Below are 25,511 nucleotides of genomic sequence, written 5' to 3' on the forward strand. Positions count from 1 at the left end.
ACAGGAGGAATAACTTCTGTTTCTCAAAAGCCTTCAAGGTGCCTCCAGTGATCTTTGTCATCAAAGAAAGCCAGCAGGCTGAAGGAATAGAAGGAGAATATCTTGAAAATAAAAATAATTAAGCCAACTTAAGTATAGAAAGTCTGAAGAGTACAGAGTACTCTGTATGTAGGAAGAGTACAGAGAAAGAAGAGTTGAAATAACTGTTTATGGTCACAGCATACAGAGACCATGAAACTCAGTTCTGTATCATACCTTTCAGAAATGGAATCTTTTATCTGCATAATGGCCACACCAAGCAGGATGGGAGCAGGAATAGCCTTCACTGAGGCAGTGGATGACAGGTGTAGCCTGGCTTAGCAAAGCAGAGGAAATCAAGAGTTCACTTCAGCCAGCCCTGATCATTTCCATGTTGCTGGAATTGCCTCCCCAAAGTTCACCTGGCTGCACTCAGGAGCTTGGGCAGGCCAGCAAGTCCAGCCTGCTCTGGGAGCAGGGCAAGGGGCCAGAGCAGGGCTTTGTCCAGCTGCTTTTTGAAAGGCAGCAAGGACAGAGGCAGCTCCTCTTGGCTGCCCAGATCTCATTATTTGCTTTACCTTCTATTCCTTTATTCCCTTTCCTCCCCTTTCACCCTCACAAGTTCTTTCCTCAGCCATTTCAAAATACACAGCCAAGGTTTACAGCTTCCCTACAGACTCCATTTTGCAGACTTATACCTTTATTTAATAATTACAATCTGGTTGTCCTATCCTCTTTTTCTTGAGCATCAGAGGAAAACTGGTACTCCCCATCCTTCCTTTTTAACTCTTCAATATTCTGCCTTTGCATGGTACAGCCTGGTATGGGGCACTGCAGGGCAGTGGCCACCTACATATACAGCATTTTCCTTTTCTTATCTCTGTCCTGAAACCCTTTGTGGTATCTCCCTCCTGGTGCCACAGGTGAGCAGTAGCCATATGCAGACCTCTGATAATTTTATATGCTTGCAAAATATCCATTTCCTTGGGGGGAACCCCAAACCTCAGTACCTGTTACCACGTCTCACCTGGCACCACGAGTGCATTCTATAGATTTAAATGTTCCACAAGTCATCCTTAATTTTAACAGCTTTCTCTCACATTGTATCATGAATAGATATTTTCCTTATGCCTCCTGGCTTGCTAGGTTATTTACAGAAGGGCTGTGTTGAAGTTGGATCTGTTATTTAATTAAAACATTGATCAAAATATCATTTCCATGAGTCAAAAAACACATCCACATTCAGGAATGTGAGGTTATTTCTGCTTTGTTCAAGAATTGGAATAAAAAGAGACAACTGAAAATTACAGCAGCAGTTTTTTAACCTTCCAGTGAAATATAAGAATGAAATGACATTTTTTAATTGCTTTACTCTTAGTTGTCATGATGAATCCATGCAGTTGCTGACTGATTTTGATCAGAGACAAAGACCGAATCCTAAACTTTGCAATTACTTATGTGGTTTACTTTTTTTAACATCAAACACACAAGTTTATAGTTGGAAAAAAGTAGCAATGGGGAAAAAATTTATAACTGTTAAAGTCAGCACAAAACATGAGATGAGGAATTTGGGATTGGCAGTACACCGCATTTCTGAAACCTGTACCAGTTACTGCATTCCTTCTGTAATCAGTGGTCGCGAATATCCTTATGGAAAAAAATACAGGAAAAGACAAAATACTGCTGGTAAACCTTGAGATATTAAACACAGATTTTCCTCACATTTAAAAATATTAACAATACATTGCAAAAAGCATGGGGTACATTGTTAGGTGGGAATAAACCTAAAAGTGCAATGGGAGATGGGTGTGGCTGGGATCTATTTACATTTTAAAAAGCTTAATTTTCAACTGTAACTGCATCCTAATTCCAGTTCTTTACTGCAGTGAACAGAATATTAATATTCATTAGTATAACTTTCTGAGGACACTAATTATTGTCACAACTTGTTGTCTCTTGGTTAGGTTTCTGTTCAGTCCCAGAGCATCAGTTTTAATTTGTGGTATGTTTTTTTTCGCATTATATCTGAAATGCCAGTGACCAAACAGATTAAATAATTTGTAAAGCCTTTCTTCAGAGCTGCCTGAAATTTAAGCTTTTACATATTGACTCTGTGTGCATTAGTGAAGCAATGTAGTGGAATCTTTATTATATCATTACCTGGAGCTGTTCCCTGTGGTGGTCCAAAGCAAGGTGCCCACCTACCTTGAATAAATACAACTTTAAACCCCTGGCCATTGTAAGGAAACGTGAAAGATTTCCCCTGTCCTCCTGCCTTCCTGTCAAATAGTATCACTGCTTTTTTGGGGTTCAAATGGTCACACTTCCATGTGTATTGGGTAGGTCTGTCTCAGCCATTTGCTGACTCATGTCTTTCCAAAATACTCAAGTCAGCACATCTTCTGTGTGTCTGAAACAGCACAAAGAGCTCAGCCTGGGGCTTGGTTCTCTCCTGTGCCAGTAATGAGCATTGTTACTCATCAATAGCACTTGGAGGTTTCCAACGTTTTTCCAAAATAATTGTGTTTTGCAGCAGTTGTTCAGTTTCCAGCATGAGCCATAGGCCTCCTGTAGGTTTTCATTGATGTCATTGCTTCTCATACCCAGTTCCATTTCTTCAAAAGGCAACTACATCCCAGAGCAAAGGGACAGTGTTTCTCTTAAATAAAGATTGGGCTATAATGAACAGATAGAAAATTCTGTTTTAAATAACTATATCTAGAAATATATCATTTATTTATAGGAAATACTGAAAGTATTTAAATACCTAAAAATCTGCATTTTAAATATATTAATTATCTAAATTAAGAGTATGTCATTATTCTAATGGTCTTTCTCTATTTGTATGCCCTTCTTGTCTGGTTTCCATTTTCTTGCTCGCGCTTGGTTGCACTTTCCATTTCCATATAAAACACTATGTACTTCTCAAAGAAGTGAATGCATCTTTTTTTAAGCCTCTCTTGTGCTCTATTTCCATCTCAGACTGTATCAGAATTGGCATGAAAATTCAGCTTGATCTTACAGATAAAACTGGTGGTTCGAAATGTCATTAGGGAGATGGGGTTGGGTTCATGTGACTTGCTGCTGATATCCCTGTTGTTTGGGGCCTCAGATGTTTTCCCCTTGGTTTTAAATTTAAGCAGGAATTAGTAACAGGATGCCTCTCCACTGAGAGACTGTCTCAGGAAGGAGATGCAAACTGAGGACACATATTTTGAAGCATTTTCATCAAAATGAAGGATTTGTTGGCAGCTGGGACAAGAAGACACTTTGAGGACAAGAACAAAGTTTGCTTGTGGTTTCCTCTTAGATTTAAAAATTAGTTGTCTTTGCCTGTTGATTCATGTTTTCCCCATTACAAACGGTAGCATCAAATAGTTTGTTTGGGTGAATTAATGGGCAATGACAAAAATGACTTGTACAGCAGTTCTGCAGCTACCAGTGAGAGTCTGAAGGGGCATAATGGCAGGATAAATGTATGTGTGTGTATGTACAGATATCTAATTTTAAATTTAACTATTCATACCATATTGGTATTTCTGATTATCACCTTTCTAGAGATTTATTATTCCAGAGTGCACAAAATTCATAATTGACTGTGAGTCAGAAACACCCATTAAGTGATTAATTATGTTCACTTTATGGTCTGATGGGCATTTGTGGCCAAACTTTGGCAACTCCAAACAAATAGGAGTTGTGTATCTCCTGACACTCCAGCACAGCTCCCCCTGTGTCATCTTCCAGGAGGGAAATGTTAAAAACAAACAAAAAAGACCTCTAAGCAGGTTATGTTTTTCTGGATGGCTCTGTGTATGGTTTATAAACATTTCTTGTTGAAGGAGATCGTTGGCATGGTTTGGTTTTTTCCCGGGATCAGACAGACTTTGCCAATAATTTTTATTATTTTTTCTCTCTGTTCTTCACATTAAATGCTGTGTGTTCCCTTTCCTTTGGGAACTGGAGGAATCATCAAATGGCTGGAGATCAAGGAGAGTTATTTCTGAAACACTGAGTTTTGTTTTCATGATACAAGATGAAGAGAAATTTGGGGCTGGGGACAGAGATGGGTTCCCTTGTAATTCCTGTTGTACCAGCATATCCCATGTGCTAGACAATCCCAGCTTCCCTTTTGGACTATCCCTGTGGAAATTCTTGCACAGGCTTTGATATCAATGATCCCTGTGGGTCCCTTGCCCCTCTGAATATTCTATTTTTCTATGATTTCTTTGCTACTTTTTCTGTATTTCATGACCTTTGTTTCTCTTACACAACGTGAATTGTCCAAGGTGGAATAAACTGATTTTGTTTCAGCAAGCTGGGACATTTTATAAGGTCCATTCACGGCAAGTACTTTGGGAACTGAACGTTATGGTATTTTTGTCTCATGGCAATTAGCAAAAAAGATCCTGTGAGTTAATAAGGCTTGAACTGTTAGACAATAATTCTGAATTCATAGGGATATGCCAGAGATCAGAAACGTGATTTTGGAGGTCTAGGAGCTATACAACTACAATTAGAATTGTTTTAAGAGGTTTTAGGAGGCACAAATATGTGCATAGTCTAGACAGTGCTACTTCTGCACTGGCAGGGGCAGCTGCAAGAAATGCTAATGCAGGAGCTGAGTCCAAAACAGGGAGGGGGGAAAATAGGAAGAGCCAAAGGTGAAGAATATGCTGGAGGCCTCAGATGTTAGAGCTCAGTGTGTTTGGGAAGAGTCATCCAGAGGTCTTTCTACAGTGGAAAAATGAATATGGAAGTAATCAGAACTCCATTTTAAAGAACATGGTGGTGCTTGCCTTTCTTCTCGAGTTGTCCAAGGGATTGTCTGGATTTCCCTTATAGTTCCTGCTGTGGGACTCAGCCTGGGTTTGGGAATGGAGACTGAGTGTTACAGCCTTGTTTTTTATATGAGCTGGGGGTAACTCCATGTTTAAATTCTGGGAATGGAAATCTTCCTTCTGTCTGTTGCTTTAATTTCCTTTTTCTTGAACTATTTTTACTCGAAAGGGTTGAGGGCTCCTTCCTCAGATCTATCTGTGTGAAAGGCTGGGAAAGATTGGTGCTCCAGGATCCAGGCTGCAGCGGGCATTCCACAGCTTTTAGGACAAATCTCTTGCTTTGTACACAAGGAAAACTTTAAACATTCACCACGTTTGCACACAGGAATGTTTGGGTCACTTTACTTCCTTTGAGCTTTAAAAACACAGGAGAACTGAACTGATTGCTTGGGAAACTGAAGAAGGAAAAAAGAGAAGGTTTTCCTTTCAACTGGGCTACTACCAGAACAAAACATATTGGCACCAACAGTTTTGAAATGCTTCTGCAAGGCCAGCAATTGAAATTCAAATTATGAAATGCCTCAAGTTTGCATTGAGAGTGAATGAAATGCACTGACAGCTGCACTGGTATTGTCAGTGAGTTCTCTTTGTGTTGTTGCAGTACCTAAGCAATGAAACAAATATTTATCCACACGCATCACACAGCATTCCTGGGCAGTGCAACTTTGGCCTTTATAAACCAAATAAGGTGGAGCATAAGGAGATGTTTTTGCCTGGCAGCCGCCTGTGATTTCTGCTCCTGGATACACTAAAGAATTCTCCCTGCAGCCCTAAATTCTTTTCTACTCACCAGTACACAGATATTTGAGTCAAAATCCAGTTTGTTGTGAGAGATTTGGTCAAAAGTATAACAAAGTTTGCACACGTACAGTGCTACAGGTTTTTAGTGTTCCTTATTTTTGCTTCTGTTTTGTTTTTTTGGGGAGGTTTTGCAGCTTTCTTTTGGAAGTTGTTGAGTAGATCAAAGTTTGAGGATAGTTAACCAATTTTGCAAGCCTGTTATTTACCAGTGGATTGACAACTTTACACTCTCACACGTACAATAATTATAAATTGGTGAATCTCTTCTTGGAGATGTTTGTGTCTTCTCAAGAATATTTCCTGTGTCCCTCTATTTTGTGCTAAGGATGTGTTTGGAAATCTGAAATGTGGTGTTGTTGACAGCCAGATCTAAAGGACTGTATTTGGGTATGACATGAAAAGAATTCTGTGGGTTCAAAGCTTTCAAGGGCTTTTCAGCTGGACCCATTCCTGCTCATGTTGATAGCAACAGGCACTTCAGCACTGCATGTTAATATTTATTTTCACATGAGCAGCTGATAATTGTAAATAACCAGACAAATGAAAGCTACTGGGTGGCAAATTTCTGTGGAGTCTGTCCAAAATGGAATGCTTTGTAGAAGAGGGTGGATGTCTTGCGGGAAAGATTTCAGTGGATCTGCAGTATATGCTTTAGAGAAAATATAGGTCTATAGGTAAAGCTTTACTTTTTATCTAATGCAGATGTTAAACCTTTTTGTAAAGCTCAGGAAGAATACTAGAAATACTGCAGAGGTATTTGTGAAGGGAGGGTGCACATGGACATACCTGTGTGTGTTAAAGGAAAAAGCTGATCCTCTGGAGGCTGCTGGGTGGTTATTGTACACATTAAGGAGGAGCTGTGCTGTGGACTTTGCCATTCCTCACTGGTATCAAATACAGGTGGAGCTAAAACTGGAGCACAGCTTTATTGGAGTGCCAGTCCCACAGGAGGTTTTGGGGTTGTTTTGTGCCAGCCCACGTTCCTCCTGTGTGACTGGTGTGCAGTGGAGGCACAGCTGCTCCTGAGGACACCAATGGGACAGCACAGGCAGATGGGGCAGATTTTGGCCAAACCCCCTGTGCTGTGGGACACTTTGCTCTAAGTGATAGACTGACCTCTCAATCCATTTGGAGCTCCTGGTGAGAAATGAAAATGGTATTTGGGATATTCCAGGTGGGTCTATGGATGTACCTATCTTTACCAGGTAAGATAAATTGGCCCACATAGAAGCAAATAACTCTTCAGACCTTCAAGAAAGATTAAAAATCCACAGCAGCTGAGTACCTTGTCTAAAAACTTTCTTTAATCACACTTTTTTAAAAGTAAATGCCTAACCTTGAGCCAATTTAGATGAACTAGATGTTCTTCATTGTGTCCTATAGTTTATTTTTTAAATTAATCTGCCTATTTGGGGAAAACCTAACACAGTGGTAGAGCCAAGTCATTAGCTAAATTCAGATGCTTTTATTTAGATGAAGTTTAAATTGGCCTGTCTGGACAAGCTTGATAATGTAAACTACAAAAGCAAGTTGGGCCACATTTGATAATCAACTTTTGTGTGGTACTTCAAGTTGCTTTATGCAATTCTGGATCCTTTTATTGAGACATCAAAAAGGCTTATAGAGAATCTTGCAGCAACTTTTATACAGAAAAAAATAAAGATCTATGAGGTATCTTTCTTCTGTTATAATGGAAGAAAACACAAACTTGGCTTAATTTCTCTCCTAAAAATGCCTTTCCTGCACTCTACTTCCTTCAGATTATTGAAAATTTGGCTCACAATTGTTTCTTCACAGACTGTTGATGCTTCGTGCTGCTCTGCAATATGACATCTTTTTTCCTTCCATAATTTTTCATCTCTGTATTGTCCTTGGCTACTCATCATCCCTTGCTAAATTAGACATCTCTGCTGGCTTCCACACGGTGCCGTTCATAAAGTTTATCATCAAGAAATATTTAATTATACCTAGCTGCAGAGGGAGGGCAGGGGACTCAAAATACAACAGAATGAAAACTAATATATCAGTAAAGTTGTGGAGGAAGCACAGAACCTGCTGAGCTCTGCTTGTTTTCTGGGTATTTCCCCCAAAATAAATGTCATGGGGCAGTGTCAGTGCTCTCCCACGACATCCCAACGAGTTCCTGTGCCCTGTGCCAGGCCCCGGCTCCACTGCCAGCTCAGTGTTAACACAGTGTATTTTAAAATCTAAATAAAATGCCAAAAAATAATGTTAATCTAGTAAAATGTAGGGCTTAAAACATTCATAAACTAGTGGAAATCTTTTACCTCGACAATTTTAAAGAGAAATACTGGAGAGAAGATTTGCCTCTTGCCCAGCAAGAAAAAAAGTGGAAAAAAAAGCATCTGTAGCCTCTGTGTTCCCTGTTTATGATCTACCCCCTCCTGTTCTTCCTGAGGTTTCATGTTCATTTAATTCTATTTTTCCTCACAAAAATAAACCTCCACTATGTATTTTAATTTATTCCCAGTCTGCTGTAATTAAGTTGCAGATAAACACATGGTTGCCATATGACAAAGTGATATTGAAAGGAAATGAGGTACAGAATTTTGTGTACTCAGGCCTTGGTTATGCTGGGTTGGCTCTTCTGTAGACCTACAGCTTAGATCCAATTAGGAAAAATATAAAAATTATGGAAAATTATTGGTCACATTGTGAGCATGGTGACAAATTGAGTCATGTAAACTCATGGTGGAGTCAAGCACGAAAAATAATAATTTTATGAAAATATGGAAGGAGGAAAATAAGTGGCAATGGAAATAGAGTGGGGACCAAAACAGAGAAGCTATGAGCAAGGGAAGAGAAAAGGAAAGAAAGAACAAAGCAGAGGGATTTCCCTGGCAATGAGCACAGGCCACTGGATTTGGGGCTGGTGGTCAGTGTTTCAGGTACATGTGCAGAGCATGGGCTGATCTACAAGGGGTAACTGCAAGATTGAATCTTAGCAGAGGGATCAATGGCTCAGGTCACAGGTCTGGGCTGATAAAAAGGGCAGGTCTGAAACCAGGTGGGTGCAGAGCACTTTTTATCCAAGTAACCAACCAGCTGTGCTTGTGCTGCAGGAGGGAACCAGGTGTGTCCTGAGCCTGGGAGAGATTCTGGTAAATGTTTGCAAAGATTTGCCCTGTCCAGGGTGACAGTCAAACTGGTATTTATAGAATCCCAGGATGGCTGGGGTTGGAAGGGACCTTTAAAGATCATGTCATCCCACTATCCCAGGTTGCTCCCAGCCCCCTCCAGCCTGGCCTTGGACACTTCCAGGAATCCAGGGGCAGCCACAGCTGCTCTGGGCACCCTGTGCCAGGGCCTGCCCACCCTCACAGGGAACGATTCCTTCCCAATATCCCATCCGGCCCTGCCCTCTGGCAGTGGGAAGCAGTTCCCTGTTCTCCTGTCACTACTTGCCATTGTCATACCTTCTTATTGGCCCTCAAAACTGCTCCCAAAGTTCTCCTTTCCTCTTCTAAAAAGTGAGACTTGCATGCTGGTTGTGTCACTTGGGATTTTACTTTTAAAAGCAGAGGACTGAGCCTGACTGAGCATGGGGGGTGGGCTGGGACTGCCACGGGGACAAAACCACTTTATCATTTTAGACAAAACCGCTTTGACCTTGTGCTCTTCTCGTCCTTGGTTCTGCCGGCGCCGGAGGTTTGGGTGATTGGCATCACAGGGATCACCAGCAGGACTGGTTTGCTTGAGGAACTTTGCCTCAAGATGGGAAGATGGAAGCTGTATTTATTCTGAGACTTAATTACGAGTGGTGAAGCTTCATAAATCCATTCTGAAAATACAGTGTTTCTATGGGGTGTAATTTAGTTGAAGGGTTCTTGGTTATAGTTCCTTTAGTTGCAAAGTGAGAAAATTCCACTTTCTAAATGTGCCTTTATTGCTTTAGTGAAACTCCTTTAAAAAATTACTGATGTGCTGGCTGTGTTGGGATTTGAGGTCTTGGTGCTCCCAGCCATGTGTGATTTTAGTGGGTGATAACGTGGCCATAGTTGAGCAAACCATACAGAGAAATTACCCAACCAGAGCCCGATCAGAGCCTCCTGGGCAGATTTAGAAATTGCTTCTCCCTGTAGAGGAGCTCATGGTACCATAACTCTTTATATACATCCTTCTTCCAGAACAGCAAGTTCAGAATTAGCAGTAAAAGGGAGCTGTTGTTCCAGCTGGGAGCAGTCGTGTGTTTTCTTGCTAAGTGGGACAGAAGCAAATTTATCTGCTTTTATCTGGCATCTCCCTTGCCAATTTTGTTTTGCATTTGTAGCTACAGCTCTTAAGCTGAACACGTTTATAACAATTTCCTTAGCAGAGACTTCAAGTGCAGAAAATTGCAGTGCAGCTTTAAACAGCTGCAGAATAATATATTTTGTTGAGAAATAGCTGCTACAAGTGTATTCCCTGGGATGGCTCCTTGTGTGTGTAAAATCTGTCATGGGAGCAGAGGAAAGCTGTGCACTCCATCACCACAGTCCCTTTGTGGTTTGAGACTATTCCTGTTTGAGACAAAAGTTCCCATAACATTCCCTGCTTGGACTCCTGAAGGAGCTGGAAAAACAATTTCCGTCTAGGAGTAATAATAATAGCTTGGGCTTTTGGTTTTGATCATAAGCTGACATTTAAAAGTCATCTGAGGAAAGATATTTCTTGATTAAAGGCAGGTTTTGTTTGATGCAGTTGAGGCTGATCCTTCCCATCTGCTGTCACGTCCTTGATGGGATCTCTTTCCCTGGCCTTGGGTCTGGTTTACAAGATCCCTTAGGAGTTCCTGGCTTTCCCAAGAGACATTTCAGGGGCTCAGTTCATTCTGTTACTCCGGTTTTATTGCTCAGCTTTTCTTTTCCTTAAGGAAAACTTGGAAAGTTGCTCAGGAGAGAAGATGAGGTGGTAATGTGGTACCCACAGAGTGTTTGGAACTGGGGATCTGTCCATGCTCACCCTGTGCCTGGCTGTTCAGTCACCTGTCAGATCCCCACATCTTTAACTGCGGGTTTCAGAACCTGTATTCAGTATTTTCTGTGTGGAATATAAGAGGCAGATTGTGTGATTGCATTTCCCAGAGCTCATTCCTGGAATTGTCAGTATTTAAGGTTGCTGCTTGAGCCTGGGGGTGGTAGCTTTGCTTCCTGTCCCCACTTGGTGGAAGGTGGGAATGGCAGCCGGGATCCTCACACGGGTCTGGGCTTGGGTTATAGCAAACAGGGATGTAGGTATTTGTGGTTTGGCTTTTTGTGTGTTTTGTGGATAGCTAAAATATTACCTTTCCCACTGAAAAGCTGGATTTTATCCCAAATCCTGTGAATTTCACACAGGATTGGTTTCTCACAGCATTCAGGTTGGTTGCCAGAACCCCGGCACTGAGGGAAGGCACAGAACAGCCCTCGCTGTGTGCAGAGCTCACTGGAGCTCCCTCTCCCAGGTATAGGGAAGCTTTTCCACAGAAAATCATACACTGGGCTTTCCTTGAGTTCCCTCTGGCTTCCACAGAACATAAACACCCGCTCCCCCAGCTTGGGGGAACGTGCCAGCTGCACAGGAACTCCTGAGACAGCCCTGGGAGCATTTCAGTGTTTTGGCAATTGTAACTCTTATCTGGTTCCCTCTGATCTATTTTCTCTGGTGATTCCCAAATGTCTGGGTGTGTGTGGATGAAGTGTGACTCAGTGTTTAGCTACGGGATATTTGGGATCCCTTGTAAATGAGGGATGCACGAGCCGAGTTCCAGGTAGAAGCTAATTCTGCATTTCCAGTATCTACTGCTTGGAGCTAAAGGATTGCTGGATCCTCCCAGGCTTCTGACACCAAGCTAGGAGAGCTCATAGTGGCAGTCAGGCATGGGTTATTGAGGAGGAAAGCCTGGAAAACTTGTTTTGTTATCGGAGGGGCATACTTCCACAGGGAGTGAAGCTGGAAGAGGATTCCTGCTCTGCCAGATGAGTGACCTTTGATCAGCCACACCTGTAGCACTGTAACTGCCCTGCTCAGTGTCCTCCCTCCTGTGTCTGTGTTCCCAGGATAGATCCTGGTTGTTATCCTCGCAGTAAATACAGTACTGAATACTGGGTAGAAATTAAAATGAGCAAATTCCATGTGCTGTATGTCATTTGGCATCCTGCACAGCCCCCCTTCAGTTTGTCAGAAATTCCTAAACCAGAGCAAGGTCACATCTGGTAGCAATTTTGCTCTGCCAGATGAGGCGTAATCCCATAAAACCAAACTCATTTTCTCCAATGCTGCTCGAAGCCGAGCTCTCCTGCTCCTTTTCCATAAAACCTGCTGCTTGTACTGGGAGTTCTGTGGAATGATTCAGGCTGGGAGACTTCTCACACTTTATAAACTGCAAGGTTTGGAACACAGCTTTGTGTCCCACATATGAGGCAGGACAAGCAGGGCACAGCCCTGGAGTCTGTGGCTCCATTCCATTTCCTTTTCCAGCAGCACGTCCCTGCAGGATGCTGCTCCTTGGTGTCTGTGCATCCCCTCCTTCTCTGGGTAACCTGGCACCTGCAGGATCCATACAGAGCTACGAGTGCTTCTAAAAGAGCTCTGAAGTTCTGAGGCTTTCACAAGACATGTCAAACACATCATATGGACTAACAAAGTAATGGAGCAACCAGCAACCTTTGCACATTGTAGTAACTGAAAATAATTCCCAGAAACATGAAATTTTAATAGAAGCCAGTATTTTTGTTTGATCATGTTGCTAACATTGGTTATTTTGGTATGTCATTGGTTTAATTACTCTTTTCAAAGCCTTCTGTGCAGCTCGGTGTCCATCTCAAACCAGAGTGTACCAGTGAGGTGTCATCACTCACAGAGGTGGGGGGGTGACATTGTGATGTATTATAAGGTGTTATTAAATCCAATTAACACACTTAGTTAAAATAAACATTTTCTTTCAAGGTTTCCTGGGTTTTATATAAGGATCTCTAAAAAAATAAACCACCAGGTCAGAATTTCAGAGAGTGAGTATTGTTACTCTTAACTTGGTGCAATCCACTGTGACTGGGTAGGAACCACCTTATCTGCTGTGATTTTTATGAACAGTTGAACCTTTTTGTTCACAGGCCAAGTATCCTGACATCGTGACCCTTCCCGAAGGACTGCTGGGAGATTTTATAATTCTAAGGAACCCCAAAGTTTCTGGGTAAGCCAATAAAATGCATTTCTGTATTTACACAGGGGAGGGATTGCACAGGCAGAGCAGCAGCCTTGTGCTGCAGCTCTGGGTTCCTTCTCTGGCAGGAGGAGCAGAGATCCCAGTCCCCTCCCAGCAAAGCCCAGTTCCTTGCCATTGCCTTTGTGTCTTGCCATTAAAGAACAGAAAGACAAGGGCATTTACTGTGCAATGGAAGCAAAGCAACTGTGGCTATACTTTTCTTTTGTTTTAGAAGGAAATCAGTTAGATGAAGGAATTATTACCTACCAGACACATGGGATTTGTTTGGCCTCCCCATGAGAGATGTTCCAGTACATTTAGGATTTTCAGCAGGGGAAAAAATCCTTACAGTTAAATGTAAGATGGTGTAACTATCACTGTCAGGAATTGTGCAAGGGCCATGAAAAGCAATTATTTTGTGACAGGATCAGAGCATTCCCTTCTCCTGTTACACCTTGCTTTAACATGATTTAATTTACATGAAAATAAGGCACAGCTCCCTTCATTATGTTTGTGTGTAGAACTAGCAAACAAACCCTAATAGAAGATGCTGCTTCATTCAGCCAAACTTGCCCTTTAAATCTAAATGCTTCAGCTTGGGGGTGCAGGAATGAATTGTTCTTAGGCTATCCCACAAAGGGTAGAACTTGCTTTATTTTAGTTTCTCCTCTGGTGCCAGTTCCATTACCCTCATTCCCTCTCACCCCACAGTCATGAAACAAAGGAATATAAAAGCCATTTCAGTAGCTTGGTAGAAAACAAACTGCTATGGTAATTTGTTTGCAAAATCACAGAACAAGCTGTGCACAAATTCCCAAAGGATTTGTAAAAATAAAGTGGCAAAAGGCTGACAAATCACATTGGAAGGAAACTCTTAGAGTCATGATGGGTTGAACACCACTGAGAAAGGGATCTTGCTCCTCACAGTGACTCACTGTGCAGACCAGCTTTGGATTAGGAAAGCCTTACCTCCAGTAAGGGAGGTGAGGGTTGGAGGGAACAGAGGGAGCTGTAAAGCAGCAGCTCTGCTGAGGATCTTGTTCTGGACTCAGCTCCTGCCTCACTGTTCCCTCGGGATGGTGCAGTGATCCCATCCCACTGAGAAAGCTGGGAATCATGACTGGCCTTGCACAACCACCAACACAATTCCTGAAGAAGTAATGATGTTGTTAGGCTTAAGTTGTTTGGTTTTTTTTTTTAATTAAAAACAAAGAACTGCAGGAATGTAGACCTTGGACAGATGTCTACCTGCCATTAGTCTATAAAGGCCATGAATAGTCCTTATTCCAAACCCAGCACATCACTATTTATGCAAACACTTCTGAAACAAGTTTCCTGTTCTCAGCACCTGATCCTGAGTGTAGCTATTACATGAGGGGTAGAGCCAGGGGACACTCAGTGCTCTCCTTTGCTTTCCTCTCACTTACTGCACTGTGCAAATCTGCATGTAGCCAGAACCTTTCCTTGTCATTGGATTATGTGTTCCTGAATCCAGAGATGGTTCTTGCATTATATGAGGTGAATTTTGTCGCAGAGCACGAGGTTGAGCCTCGTGACTGCTGCACTTTTGGCTTTGAAGGAACCTCAAAGACAGCACCTGGTTAACCTGACCCCTGCTTTTCCTGTGCACCTGGTACAGGTTTGAATTGATGATTGTCTGGAAGATCCATCTTGATGAAGAAGGGATCACTACACCTGTCCTGGACCTGCTGCCCAAAGTACCAGAGCAAGGTAATCTCAATCACTTCAGGGACTGTTCCTGAACTGCCAGGCCTTGGTTTTGGCCATGGAACTCCAGCTCCCAGAGCCCAGCCACACAAACCCACCCCAATTCAGCAGCAGCTGCACTTCACCTCCTGTGTAATCTCCAAGGGCACACAAACCCTGTCTGCCTGCAGGCATCCTGCTTTACCCACCTGCTGTCAGCCCTGCTGCAACTCTTGGAAAATAACCTGCACTGCTCTCTTTCTCCTGCAGTCCTGGAGCAGAAGATGAGGAGTGTGGAGAGCATCCCTGGCAACTTCCGGAGCGCGCTCCGGCTCTTCGGGATCGAGGCAGCCATCGAGAACCTGATCAAAGTGCTGGGCTCAGAAGAATGAATGCCAGCATTACTTACACCAGGTAGCAATTTCAAAAGTAGTTTTAATTAAGATATTGTGTTACACAGTCTGTAATTTTATTGAATATAAACATTAAGTTATTTTCCATTTAGAAACCATACTCATAAAACATGCTATCTGTACAATTATGGCACGTTATATATAAATTGTCATGACATGAAAATAAATACAGCCATTTAAATACAAAAATGCCAAATAAAATAGTTACATGTACAGAGTGATTTCATTATAAATTTATCTTTCTGAATCATTAATGTACCAGAGTGGTTTATCTTCTTAACATTTTCTAGATACCTGGAAATTGTTAAAAGACCATGCACTGTCAAAATCAAGTCCATAAAAATCCAATTCGTTTCACAGCTCTGTAAAAGTACAGTGATTTTAAAATGACAAAAGAACAGTAAGAGACTCCTAGAACAAAGAGTTAAACAGCTTTCTCATTAAATTAGGGCAGAAGAAGACAATTTGAAGATTTCAAAGACACACAATGCTAAAAAACCCAAAGGTAACTGTATGAAGTAACTTTGTTCCACAATGTGTGTTGACACAGCGTTAAGCTTAACCCAGAGAGGCCCATGGCACCCCTGGGAACAGGTGAGCCAGTCACCTCCTGCCCACTGCAGCACTTCTTTTGCATTTCTGACTTCCAGGAGGAAATCCCGGCAACACATTACCTAAGCATCACCTTTCACACATTTATCCCTGAAGAAATAAAACAGCTCAGACGAATGTCTTGCCTCTCCCTTCACTTCCATCAGATGTGCCACGAGCCCACCTGGGAACTCGCAGTGTTTCCAGGAGTTCCTGCTCTGCACTAGCACTGCACCCCAGCCAAACTGATGTGACTGGAAGTCAGGTACTTCTCAGGTGGGGAGTAACAGTTCCTCGAACCAAGAGCCCAAACCCATCAGCTCTGGGCTCTCCTGGTAAGAAGAGCCCTCCTTTCCAAGGCCAGAGCTGCTGAAGCCCCTGGCAGAACAACCACCCACTCCATGCAGCAATGGGGAAAGAGGTGAAGTCTGAACTAAAGCAACAGTATATTTCTAATCCCATAAATGTAATATTCCACTATTTGATCACTGAAATGGTGTCCCACTGTTCTGGTAGGTTAGGAGAAACTGACAGACCAGAGCCTGGTTTCTGCCAGACTCTGAGCAACTCCAGAGATTGGGTTTTGATTAATGGCAGCTCTATCTTGTTAGATAAGGCAGGCTCTTTTCAAGATTAGAATCCAGTACACAGGCAAAATTCCTTCCTACTTCTCCACTGACATGGAACTGGTTGAGCCAGTTTTGTGTAACCTTCAGTTCATCTTTAGCTCCTTCCTCCTTGCCTGAAAACAAAAGTGTTTGCTCAGCACAGACACCGCTGTTTGCATATGAAACGTGTGTAAAGTTACAGCATAAAAACCTGGGAACTTCCAGCTGTGCAGAACTTCCCTTCCTTCCTCCTCTTTCTAATAGCTGGAGGGTTTCTGGATTTGTAAGGAGCTCTCCTCCTCCAGGTTTTCTCTGGGAGGAAGGGGTTATTCCTGCTGCCAGCTCATTGCACTGTTGTAGTCTCACATCTCAGGCCCTGCCCCAGAAGGGCTCCTGGCACTGGGTGCCAGCACTGCCAGCTCAGGTTTCTGGCACAGGGACAGTAGTGGCTCTGTGTTTCACATTTCTTCCTTGAGTTGTGCCAAGGTACAGGGGGTCCTGTTTTTGAATTTCAGGTAAAGTGGAACAATTCAAAGGTTACACTGTTTTCAGGACCCTGAACACTATTACTGGTAAGCACAGGCTGTATCCAGGTAAGAGCTGTTCACGGGGGCTGGAGGAGTATCTCTGCACCATTCAGGGGGTGTAATCCTGGAGGGAAAAGGAGCTGCAGTTTTTATCATTGCACCCTCAGGTTTGGTAATACCCTTCAGTTCCAGCTCAGGATCTTCCCCAAGGATGGCTTTGCTGCAGCACCTCCCCAGCTTTCAGCTGCACAAAGCACTGCTCATCTGCAGCATTGACACAAGCTCACCCTGGCACAAAACTGACCCCACTGCAGCTGTAGGGAAGAAAATGGGGTTCTGTCACCTTTTTCCTATGTCATTTACAGCAAAAGAACCTGAAAGCAGCTGCTCATGCTACACAGTGTGTGGGGCATCAGTGTAATAGTGCCAATGTTTGACACTATCTGAAAGACCTGAAATGACCTGTAAAACTCAGAACATATTCTTCTTATAGCTCAATTTAAATTAGGCAAGAGCAAGTTGTGGTTTCACCTCCAATAGCAGCATATAATGTACAGAGACAATAAAAACCAGTATGGCAGGTGAGTTAAGCCCAACTATCATGTAAAACTCAAGGTTGCTTACCTTAACCCTTTGCACTTTGCTTCAGAAGCTTTAAGTAGATACAAGGTGATCACACAGCTTCTGGAGCTTCTGGAAATGGTGTTCCTAGTCCATGCATTAGTACTGAAATGTTCTGCAGTGCCAGGGCAGTTCCACAGAGCAGCCACTGCATGGTTGTATTTCCAGTGGATTAATGCTAAAGTGTTGTATAGGTTTTGCCAGAGCATTCCCTCCTTTAATAAGGATGAGGGAGACTCAAAGCACAGGGTCCAAGGTAATTCTCTTGTTAGTAATTAGGCTTTCTATGTTAGTGCAATACTTCAGGAAACCTTTAATTCTGTGCTCTTTCAATTCTAAGGAAGTAGACTTTTCATATTAATTTGATCTGTCCTCTAGTTCCAAGGTATGGCACATTACCTGTTCTGTCACATTAAATACATTCATTAAGGTTATCTAGCAAACATGTGGCTTAGAGCTATCCCAGGTCTCTGAGAAGGCATTACCCATTAGAAATCATTTCATAAAGCAAAAACATTCACAGCTGAAAACTGCACTGAACACAATAGAAAAGGAAAAAAAAATCACCATAACTGTATTCCAATAATATTTCGCTTTCTCATGTGTTTGAATAAAAATAACCTTAAGGGAATGGTTACACTTTATGGAGAACTAATGTGCAGTCTTCATTCTCCTTGAAGAGGTTGGACATAACTGGGTCCTCTTTGGCCTGTACATTTTTCAGGTAATAGCTGACTATTTCACCATCGAGTTTGTACTGGTGGGGGATGCTTTCATAGGGCTTCAGGTCCAAGTCCAGCACAGAAACAGAGAAGGTGAATCTGGATTTGGATGTCAGTACCACAGGTCTTTGCTCAGAGCTGGAAAATAAAACCACATTGCACATCTGAGTCACTGAAACCAGTATTATTAATTTATGTGTCCCTTTACAGAAGTGACTCTAATGTTTATCTTAGAACTTTTGTGGGAGCTCAAGAAAATTAACTGCAGCTAATGTAGCACTTAGGAAACTATAGCTCCAGCTCTACCAGTCCTGATGGGACCTTGCTGGAATCTCTTCTTTTCATTTTCCTTTCAGCTTCCATGCAGCTGAAGGCAAACATCACTCTTACTTACTGTATTTAGTAAATCTAAGCTGTTTCTAGGTGGTGCATACAAAGCAACAGCCTTATTAACAGCAAAAGCAGAAAAGGGACTGCAACTCCTACTTAGGCTCAAGGTAATAAAACATTTAGTATGCTGTCCAAGCCTGCTGTGGTATGGAGGAGTTCTGAAGTCAGATGTTGCACAAGTCATGTCCATCACTAACACTTCACTGGAGAACTGCAGGACAAATGCAGAAAACAGCATTCTCTAAAAATAAAAGGGCTCTGGTGAAGCAAAGCCCCCTGCAGAAGAACAGATTAGCACTGCTGACACAAACCAAAAGGGATAATATTATGGCAAAGCCTCCTGCCTGACAGCCAAAGCTGTCACCTCTTGATTATTGCTTTGGTTTTATTCTAACTAGGCCATTAAAGGCAACTCAGCTTGAAAAATCTCTTCTATGAGAGCACCAAGGCAGAAAAACTGTACCTAGTTAAAACCATCCAGTGCTACTATGAACAGTCAAATCAAAGTTTAAGAAGGGAATACATATAAAACTGTGATCCTTTTGATCAACTTAAAACTTTAGAAAGAGACAGTGGTCATAAATATCTTAAATCAGAACTATACTAAAATGCTCACAGCCAAATACTTGGACACACCACCCCCCCCCATACACCCCCACACTTTTTTTAAGTGATTGAATTGCCTGAACAGTACAAACATCCCAATTTCTAAACAACTGGAGCCATTCCAAAGCAGGTGCAGGCAGCTCTTACCATTCATCTTGCAGGCAGGGGGAAAGGGCAATCATGATGGAGCAGTCTTTAGCAGTCATTGCTATTCTGTACTGCTGCACCTGTACAACAGAAAATAACACACATTTTCTTAGATTGGTGTTTACCTGAGTAAAGCATCCTGTTCCTTACAAAAAGCAGCACTGCACCCCCTGTATTGGTATGTTGGCACTTCAAGAGCTGGAGATTCTCTCTGGAACAGAAGGTTGGCAGGAGCAGATGCTTTTGCAGCATCCTGTATAAGAGTCACGTTTAATTCCTACAGATCATATTCCTAAAGGCCAAACAGCACCGGTTCCTGCAAATGTTTCCTCAGTCTAGAAAGCAAATAAACAGTTTTATTTTTCTCTCAGGAACTGGTGCTACAAGCTTGTTTTTAACTGCTTCTGGTATAAAGCTGCACCCTGACACAATGAAGAATTTTCACTGCACAGACCCCGACAAGCCAGCAGTGCTGCCTCCATGAATTATCCAGCCCTTTCAGTGAGACAGAGGTTAATTAACACTGACAGACCAAACACCCTCAACAAGTTGAGAAGTACCTTCGTTAATGCAAACGCCACTGTCCCATCATCTTCCAGGGAAAGGTCCAGCAGCTTCTCATAAAACACTTCATTGTAAGGTCCATCTATCTGTAATGTACTTCTAAATAAATGTTAAAAGAAGATTTACAGACAGCCAAAATGACGTGCTGGTTTTCAGTGTGCTCTTTCCTCAGCAGCCCAGACACTGAGATTAGAACAACCCAACAATAACAGTGATAAACATATCCAAGTATTAACCCACTGCCAACCAACATCACAACAGTCCCTGCTATTCTCAAATCACTCAAGATTTGCTGCTGCTTAGGATCTGGGTCGTGCGGGGTTTTATAAACATGAATCATTCTTAATCTACTGCAATCTCTGTATCACTGAAAAATTATGGGGTTTTTGCAAAAAAAAAAAAAAGGGTAAGTTTCAAAATTTGTAGCAGTCTGCAGGAGCTCCAGAAGCCTTACTGAAAATACATACATAAGAAATATATAATAGTATAATGATATCTATTTTATATGTATATTATATTATTTTGTACATAAAAAGTATAAACTGGGGCAAAGGCATATCTGACAGGGCCCTGCTCCAACACCATGTGCTAATGGGGGGTGTCCTGGCCTCCTTCTTTGCCCCTTTGAAGAGCTGAGCCCCTGCTGAGAAACTGAACCCTCCCAGGGGAGTTTGTCCCACACAAACCCCCCACAGACCAAAGAACACATTTTCCAGTGCTATGCACAAGCAGCAGCAGCTCCTGAGCGAAGCCAGAGTGCCCTCGTGTGAGCACAGGAGAGGAACAGCACCCCAGTGGAGGCTGCTTGGAGCAATTATTATTACACTAATAAGCCTTATTTGAGGAAAAAAACCACAGCAGCTTGCATTCATCATTGCAGAACATTATTACCCCTGCAGACATTCCCAGCAGGTACTGGGGACTGGAGAAACCACCCCTTTCATTTGCAGTACCTTTCTGCAAATACACAACCCCCAGTACTTAGAGAGCATTCTCCTCTCTTAGCCTGTTGTGAACATTCCAAAATCATTAAAATTCAGGCCAAAGTGACCAACATCAGCTGGAAGTTCAGTTAGAAATTCAGAATGTGCAGTGCCACAGAGTGTGTGCACAGAGCCAATCCTGCCTGCAGTCCTGGTTACTCAGGTCTGGAAAGAAAAGCCATCAAGTCTTACCTCTCTTCAGGAAATTCCTCCAAGTACTGTTCAACTCTACTGTACAAAGGATAGAGTCCTTCAATATCCAGCATGTCAAGCATCTGAGCCTGAAGGGTTTTATAAAGGAGACAACCCCTCGGTAAACCAGAGCTTTCCAACTTATGTTTACCTAGAAGAAAATGCATTTTAAAATAAGGCAGACACAAGTCTTAGCTTCAATTTGCCATTACATGTGCTTGTTTAAAAGTCCAAATATTTTCAGTCCAGTCACGGGTAGGGGGAAACCTCAAAACACTTCAGTTTCCAAACAAAAGTGCAAGGTGCAGGTACTGACCTGCACATCTAAACAGCTCATCTTGGACTGCAGGATAAAACACCTGGTATTCAACTCTACAAACTACCTAAAAAAACACCAAAACACACCCACATCCACTGCAATCTACTCATTTTGAGTCCACAGGAGAAATGTCTCATCTGAGTTTGAAGCCACCACAAATTCACTTTGAACAGTATCAACTGCTGACCATAATTTAGCATTTCAGCTCTGGGATCTTTCTTGTACAGTATCAAGAATTGTATTTGCTATAATTTCTCTAAGACAGCTCTTCCTCCAGCACTACAACAAACCATGGGCAGTGAAAAAGGTCTTCCTCAAAAGCAGAGTAAGAAGTGTGCTGTTTATGTAAGTAGGATAACTGGCAGCATCTTGAATAATTAGAGGTTTACAGAACTTATGCACTGAGGAATTAACATAATTTACAGTTTTCCCCTTCTCACTTCCCATTGCTTTTCCCTCCAGTATTCAGACCTCTTCACCAGAAGAGCAACTGAAGAAAAGAACATGAGCTGTGCCCTGGTGAGGGTTGACAGGAGGAGCAGAGAAAGGCAAAGTACAGGTATTGCAATAAGCCAACCAAAACAGCCCAACTTCATCACATACAACATAAAAATTCCCCACTTGTTTGGAATATCTATGATTGTTATCAGCTCAAACTGCTATTTTCTTCAATTTTTCCTGCACCACCTCCTGAATTTATTTTTTATTAGATACAGTGCTGTAAGTGCTCACTACAACATCACATTATATTAACAACAATTACCTGGCAGCTATGCAGCTCAGAACTCTTTTTTTAAATGCCACCAGAATTCCCCTGTTTCTGTTCTCATATCAGTATTTCTAACCAAGAGACAAAGATCTGAATTGTTACATCAGACAAGGCTCTGAGATACCTGCTCGGATGGAAGGTGTTCCTGCCCATGGCAGGGGGCTGGGCTGGGTGGCCTGTAACGTTCCCTTCCAACCCACACCACTCTGGGATTCCATGAACAGTAAATTATGGGCAGTTTTTACAAAATTATATCCCTTACCATTTCTTACTAGCTCCTTATTAAAAGCACTTGCTTCACAGTAGCTTCTCCCTTGTGAAATGGGAACTGTCTTCATGTCACCTGTCCTGCAGCTGTCGGTGCTACTCAGTAGAGCCATGGTGATCACGTGGATTAATTCCTTAACAACTGTCCTTGTGCAGTGGGGGCCACTGACCAGCCCGTTGGAAGGGAAAAAGAAAGGTTTTAAGTGACGAGCAAGTTCATTCCAGTCAGAGACACAGTCCTGGTCATCCTTACAGCCATAAATTAGTTCCCCATTCTGCAACAAGGAGAAAAAGGAGTCTTTAGGCACATCAGGAAGTCAAGTTATTCATGCTGAGCTATTCAGAGCATCAGATCTAATATTTTAAGCATAGAAAAGTGTTATTACCTTAACAATCTGCATACAGACACACACATTTCCAATCTCTTAAAGATTTGTCCTCTTAAGTCTAATCAGAACCTGCAGGTAACAACCTCTGAATGAAAACCAAAACCACTGTTTAAATCAAGAGCTACTTTCCCAACTTAATGGCTTGTAAGGAATCAGAACAATACAGGTGAATGATACTTGGCACATTTTCCAATCACTTCTTTCTGAATAATGTCAGGAGTGAAAAAGCACCATGTGAAACACCCTTTTTTACCAGCCCAGACTGGCAAAGGGAAGGCTGTGATAGGGAACAGAAAAGATGTGATAGCTACCTACTGGTACAAAAAGAGGGCAGCTCATAGAAGTTTAAGTAATTCAAATAGTTGATTTAATATTGGAAATAAACTGAAAGTATCTTGTTTCCTAGAATTAATCTGAAAATCTACACAAATCATTAGTTACTGCTTCATATTTTTCCTACATGAGTGCCATGGGATGCCACTTTTTCCTTCCTCAGTGAGGCCTGCTGTGCCCTGGGCCTGCATCAGTGCTCTAACAGGAATCTAAAACAAAGTGTTTGCAGCAATATGCAAAGTTCTCCATTTTCTTCTTCCTGAAGCAGTACATAAAGTTTTAAAACTTTGGTCATCTTAAGAGTCCTTTTCTATTAATTGCTCCTCAGTGATTCTTTCCCAGTAATTCATTCCCCAGGGAATGGTCACAGCCCCAAGGCTGCCAGAGCTTCAGAAGCATTTGGAAAATGCTCTTAGCCACAGGGTGGGATTGTTTGGGTACCTGTGCAGGGCCAGAATTTAGACTTGGACAATCCCCATGGGTCCTTCTAACTCAGGATATTCTGAGTCTGTTAATTCTGGGTAATTATTATTTCTCTGTCCTCATCTGAAATCTAACTAAGAACTTCCCCATTTCCTCCTCTTGATGAGCTCCAACAGTGATGGTCTGATTAGGTAGGTTTGAAGGAAGATCTTGACTGTTTAGATGCTCAAGTCAAATTGTTTAAAATCCAAGGCAAAAAAGCAAAAAGAGATGTAACTGTTTACCTTAAATATTTTCAAGTTGTTCTGTGCCTCCTGTAATAAGCTCTTCAAAGCAAAGTGCATTCTTTGTTTATTTCTAGGGAAAACAAAGCCAAGAATGTTTCACCACAGCCTTTGGATGTTCACACCTGGCATGAGCACATGCACTGAGCACATTACTCCCACTGAGGTCATGGCACAGGCAAAGGGAACTTCAGATCTGAGTACACTAAACAGCTCTTGGGTGCAATGTTATGCTGCAAAAGACAGCTCTGATTGCCGAGATAGGTGTAAAGGGGGAAATAGCACCAGATATAATCACTGTAAAGGTCCAGACAAGCCAGCATTGATCAATCATAATACCTCAGTGAAAGGCAAGTAATCCAAGCAAGAAATCTGTAATGCAGATTCCTTTTGCGGGGGAGGGGAGCAAAACCACAGAATTCTTACCCTGAGAAGAGATCCAGTGGGCAATATTTACTTGGTCGCTTCCATTTTCCATTGGCTACCTGTGGAAGACCCAGAGCATTGCTGTTACCCTCTCTATCTGGAACAGCTGCTCTACCATTTTAACAGTCAGGTGTGTGGCACTGACATCCTGCCTTCAGAGGTCAGGACGTTTAAACAACTTTGAACACAAAACTCATGACCACTGGGGGTGCTTCCCAGTCATTTTAAACTCAAGTCACTCAAACTGCATTCACAAGGGAGAAAGGTCACATTAAATGCCAGGGAGCCACAGTCACACCATTCCAGAGTCACAGCAGGCACAAATCCATGATCTCCGTGCCTGTTACGTGCTGTTTGTTCTAAGTCACAGAATGCACTTGGTGAGCTGATCTGGGAAGGAAGTTCCACATCAGAGTTGACCCAGTCACAGCATTCATAGTCCCCAAAGGCTGATATTGTATTTGTTTGCTTCCAGCTTCCCACAGAACTTGTTCCATCTCTCACTAAACAAATTCACACCCAGCAACTCAGCTGTGTATCCTCCTACCAGCTTTAGTCATATCAGAGTTTGAGCAAGTTTCAACAGGAAAGCAAGCCTGGAACAGCAAATAGAGCACAGTACAGCCAAAGGAAAGCAGGGTGACTTAATAATTACCTTTAGATGCTGATGCATACAGTAACGACACACCTTGTGCTTTATCTCCTGTGAAACATGGCTGGAAAAAGGAATGAAGCCACACTTTGGCTAAAACAAACAAACAAACAAAATAAGATTGTAAATACAAATCTCTCTCTCTCTAGAAATATAAAGGCATGCAATATGCAAAACTTTCCAGTTAAAGGAAATTGTTTTAAAATTATAAAAAGTTCCAGCACTTAAACGCTGAATTACTCCCTATTATTTTAAAAAATAACAACACACCAAACTGTTGTGGCCTACAGAAAAGCCTAGTAACACCTGGGAATTTCCCAAGTTTCAAAAGATGGGGAATTGGAAGAGAGAGGGGGCTGTTTCCCCCTATGGGCCATAGTGAAAGCAGTGAGCTCTGCCTTCCCCCACTGCTGCAGTCCTTGAAAACTGCTGGGGCCACAGTGTAGTTCAAGAAGGCAAACAAACCCCTCTGGCCTGAGGCTCTGTCCCCTGCACACCTTGATCTCGATGCAGAGGATGGGCCGGTGCTCGGCGAAGCGGAAGGGCTGCAGCCGCGTCAGGTTGGGAAGGCACATCGCGTAACCGCTCAGCGTGTCCATGTCCTTGTCACAGCGACACTCTGGGACAGCAGGGGACAAACAACAACACAGGGAGATTAGCTCTGGGGTGTTTGCTCACTCTGGAGCAGTCTCATTCACCAGGTGGGGCGTGGGAACAAGCGTGGAAGGACAGGACACG

At 42.4% G+C, this 25,511-nt stretch overlaps 2 protein-coding genes across 5 annotated transcripts in view; one reads left to right on the top strand and one right to left on the bottom strand.

Moving 5' to 3' along the window:
* CENPP (centromere protein P) overlaps positions 1-15,173 on the top strand; it is a 112,705-nt gene extending 97,532 nt beyond the window's left edge. For both annotated transcript variants that reach the window (XM_068201548.1, XM_068201550.1), the window contains 3 exons: positions 12,749-12,828; positions 14,480-14,571; positions 14,818-15,173. In XM_068201548.1, coding sequence (XP_068057649.1) covers positions 12,749-12,828; positions 14,480-14,571; positions 14,818-14,939 — 294 coding nt within the window. In that variant the 3' untranslated portion in view covers positions 14,940-15,173. The remainder of the gene's footprint in view (positions 1-12,748; positions 12,829-14,479; positions 14,572-14,817) is intronic.
* Positions 14,965-25,511, bottom strand: part of IPPK (inositol-pentakisphosphate 2-kinase) — a 29,558-nt gene continuing 19,011 nt past the window's right edge. For all 3 annotated transcript variants that reach the window (XM_068201544.1, XM_068201542.1, XM_068201543.1), the window contains 9 exons: positions 25,271-25,392; positions 24,777-24,866; positions 24,122-24,180; positions 23,696-23,768; positions 22,262-22,541; positions 20,912-21,062; positions 19,733-19,835; positions 19,173-19,252; positions 14,965-18,167 (listed from right to left, as the gene is read on the bottom strand). In XM_068201544.1, coding sequence (XP_068057645.1) covers positions 17,942-18,167; positions 19,173-19,252; positions 19,733-19,835; positions 20,912-21,062; positions 22,262-22,541; positions 23,696-23,768; positions 24,122-24,180; positions 24,777-24,866; positions 25,271-25,392 — 1,184 coding nt within the window. In that variant the 3' untranslated portion in view covers positions 14,965-17,941. The remainder of the gene's footprint in view (positions 18,168-19,172; positions 19,253-19,732; positions 19,836-20,911; positions 21,063-22,261; positions 22,542-23,695; positions 23,769-24,121; positions 24,181-24,776; positions 24,867-25,270; positions 25,393-25,511) is intronic.

Source organism: Anomalospiza imberbis, chromosome 11 (assembly GCF_031753505.1).
Source record: "Anomalospiza imberbis isolate Cuckoo-Finch-1a 21T00152 chromosome 11, ASM3175350v1, whole genome shotgun sequence".
Lineage (NCBI taxonomy): Eukaryota > Metazoa > Chordata > Aves > Passeriformes > Viduidae > Anomalospiza > Anomalospiza imberbis.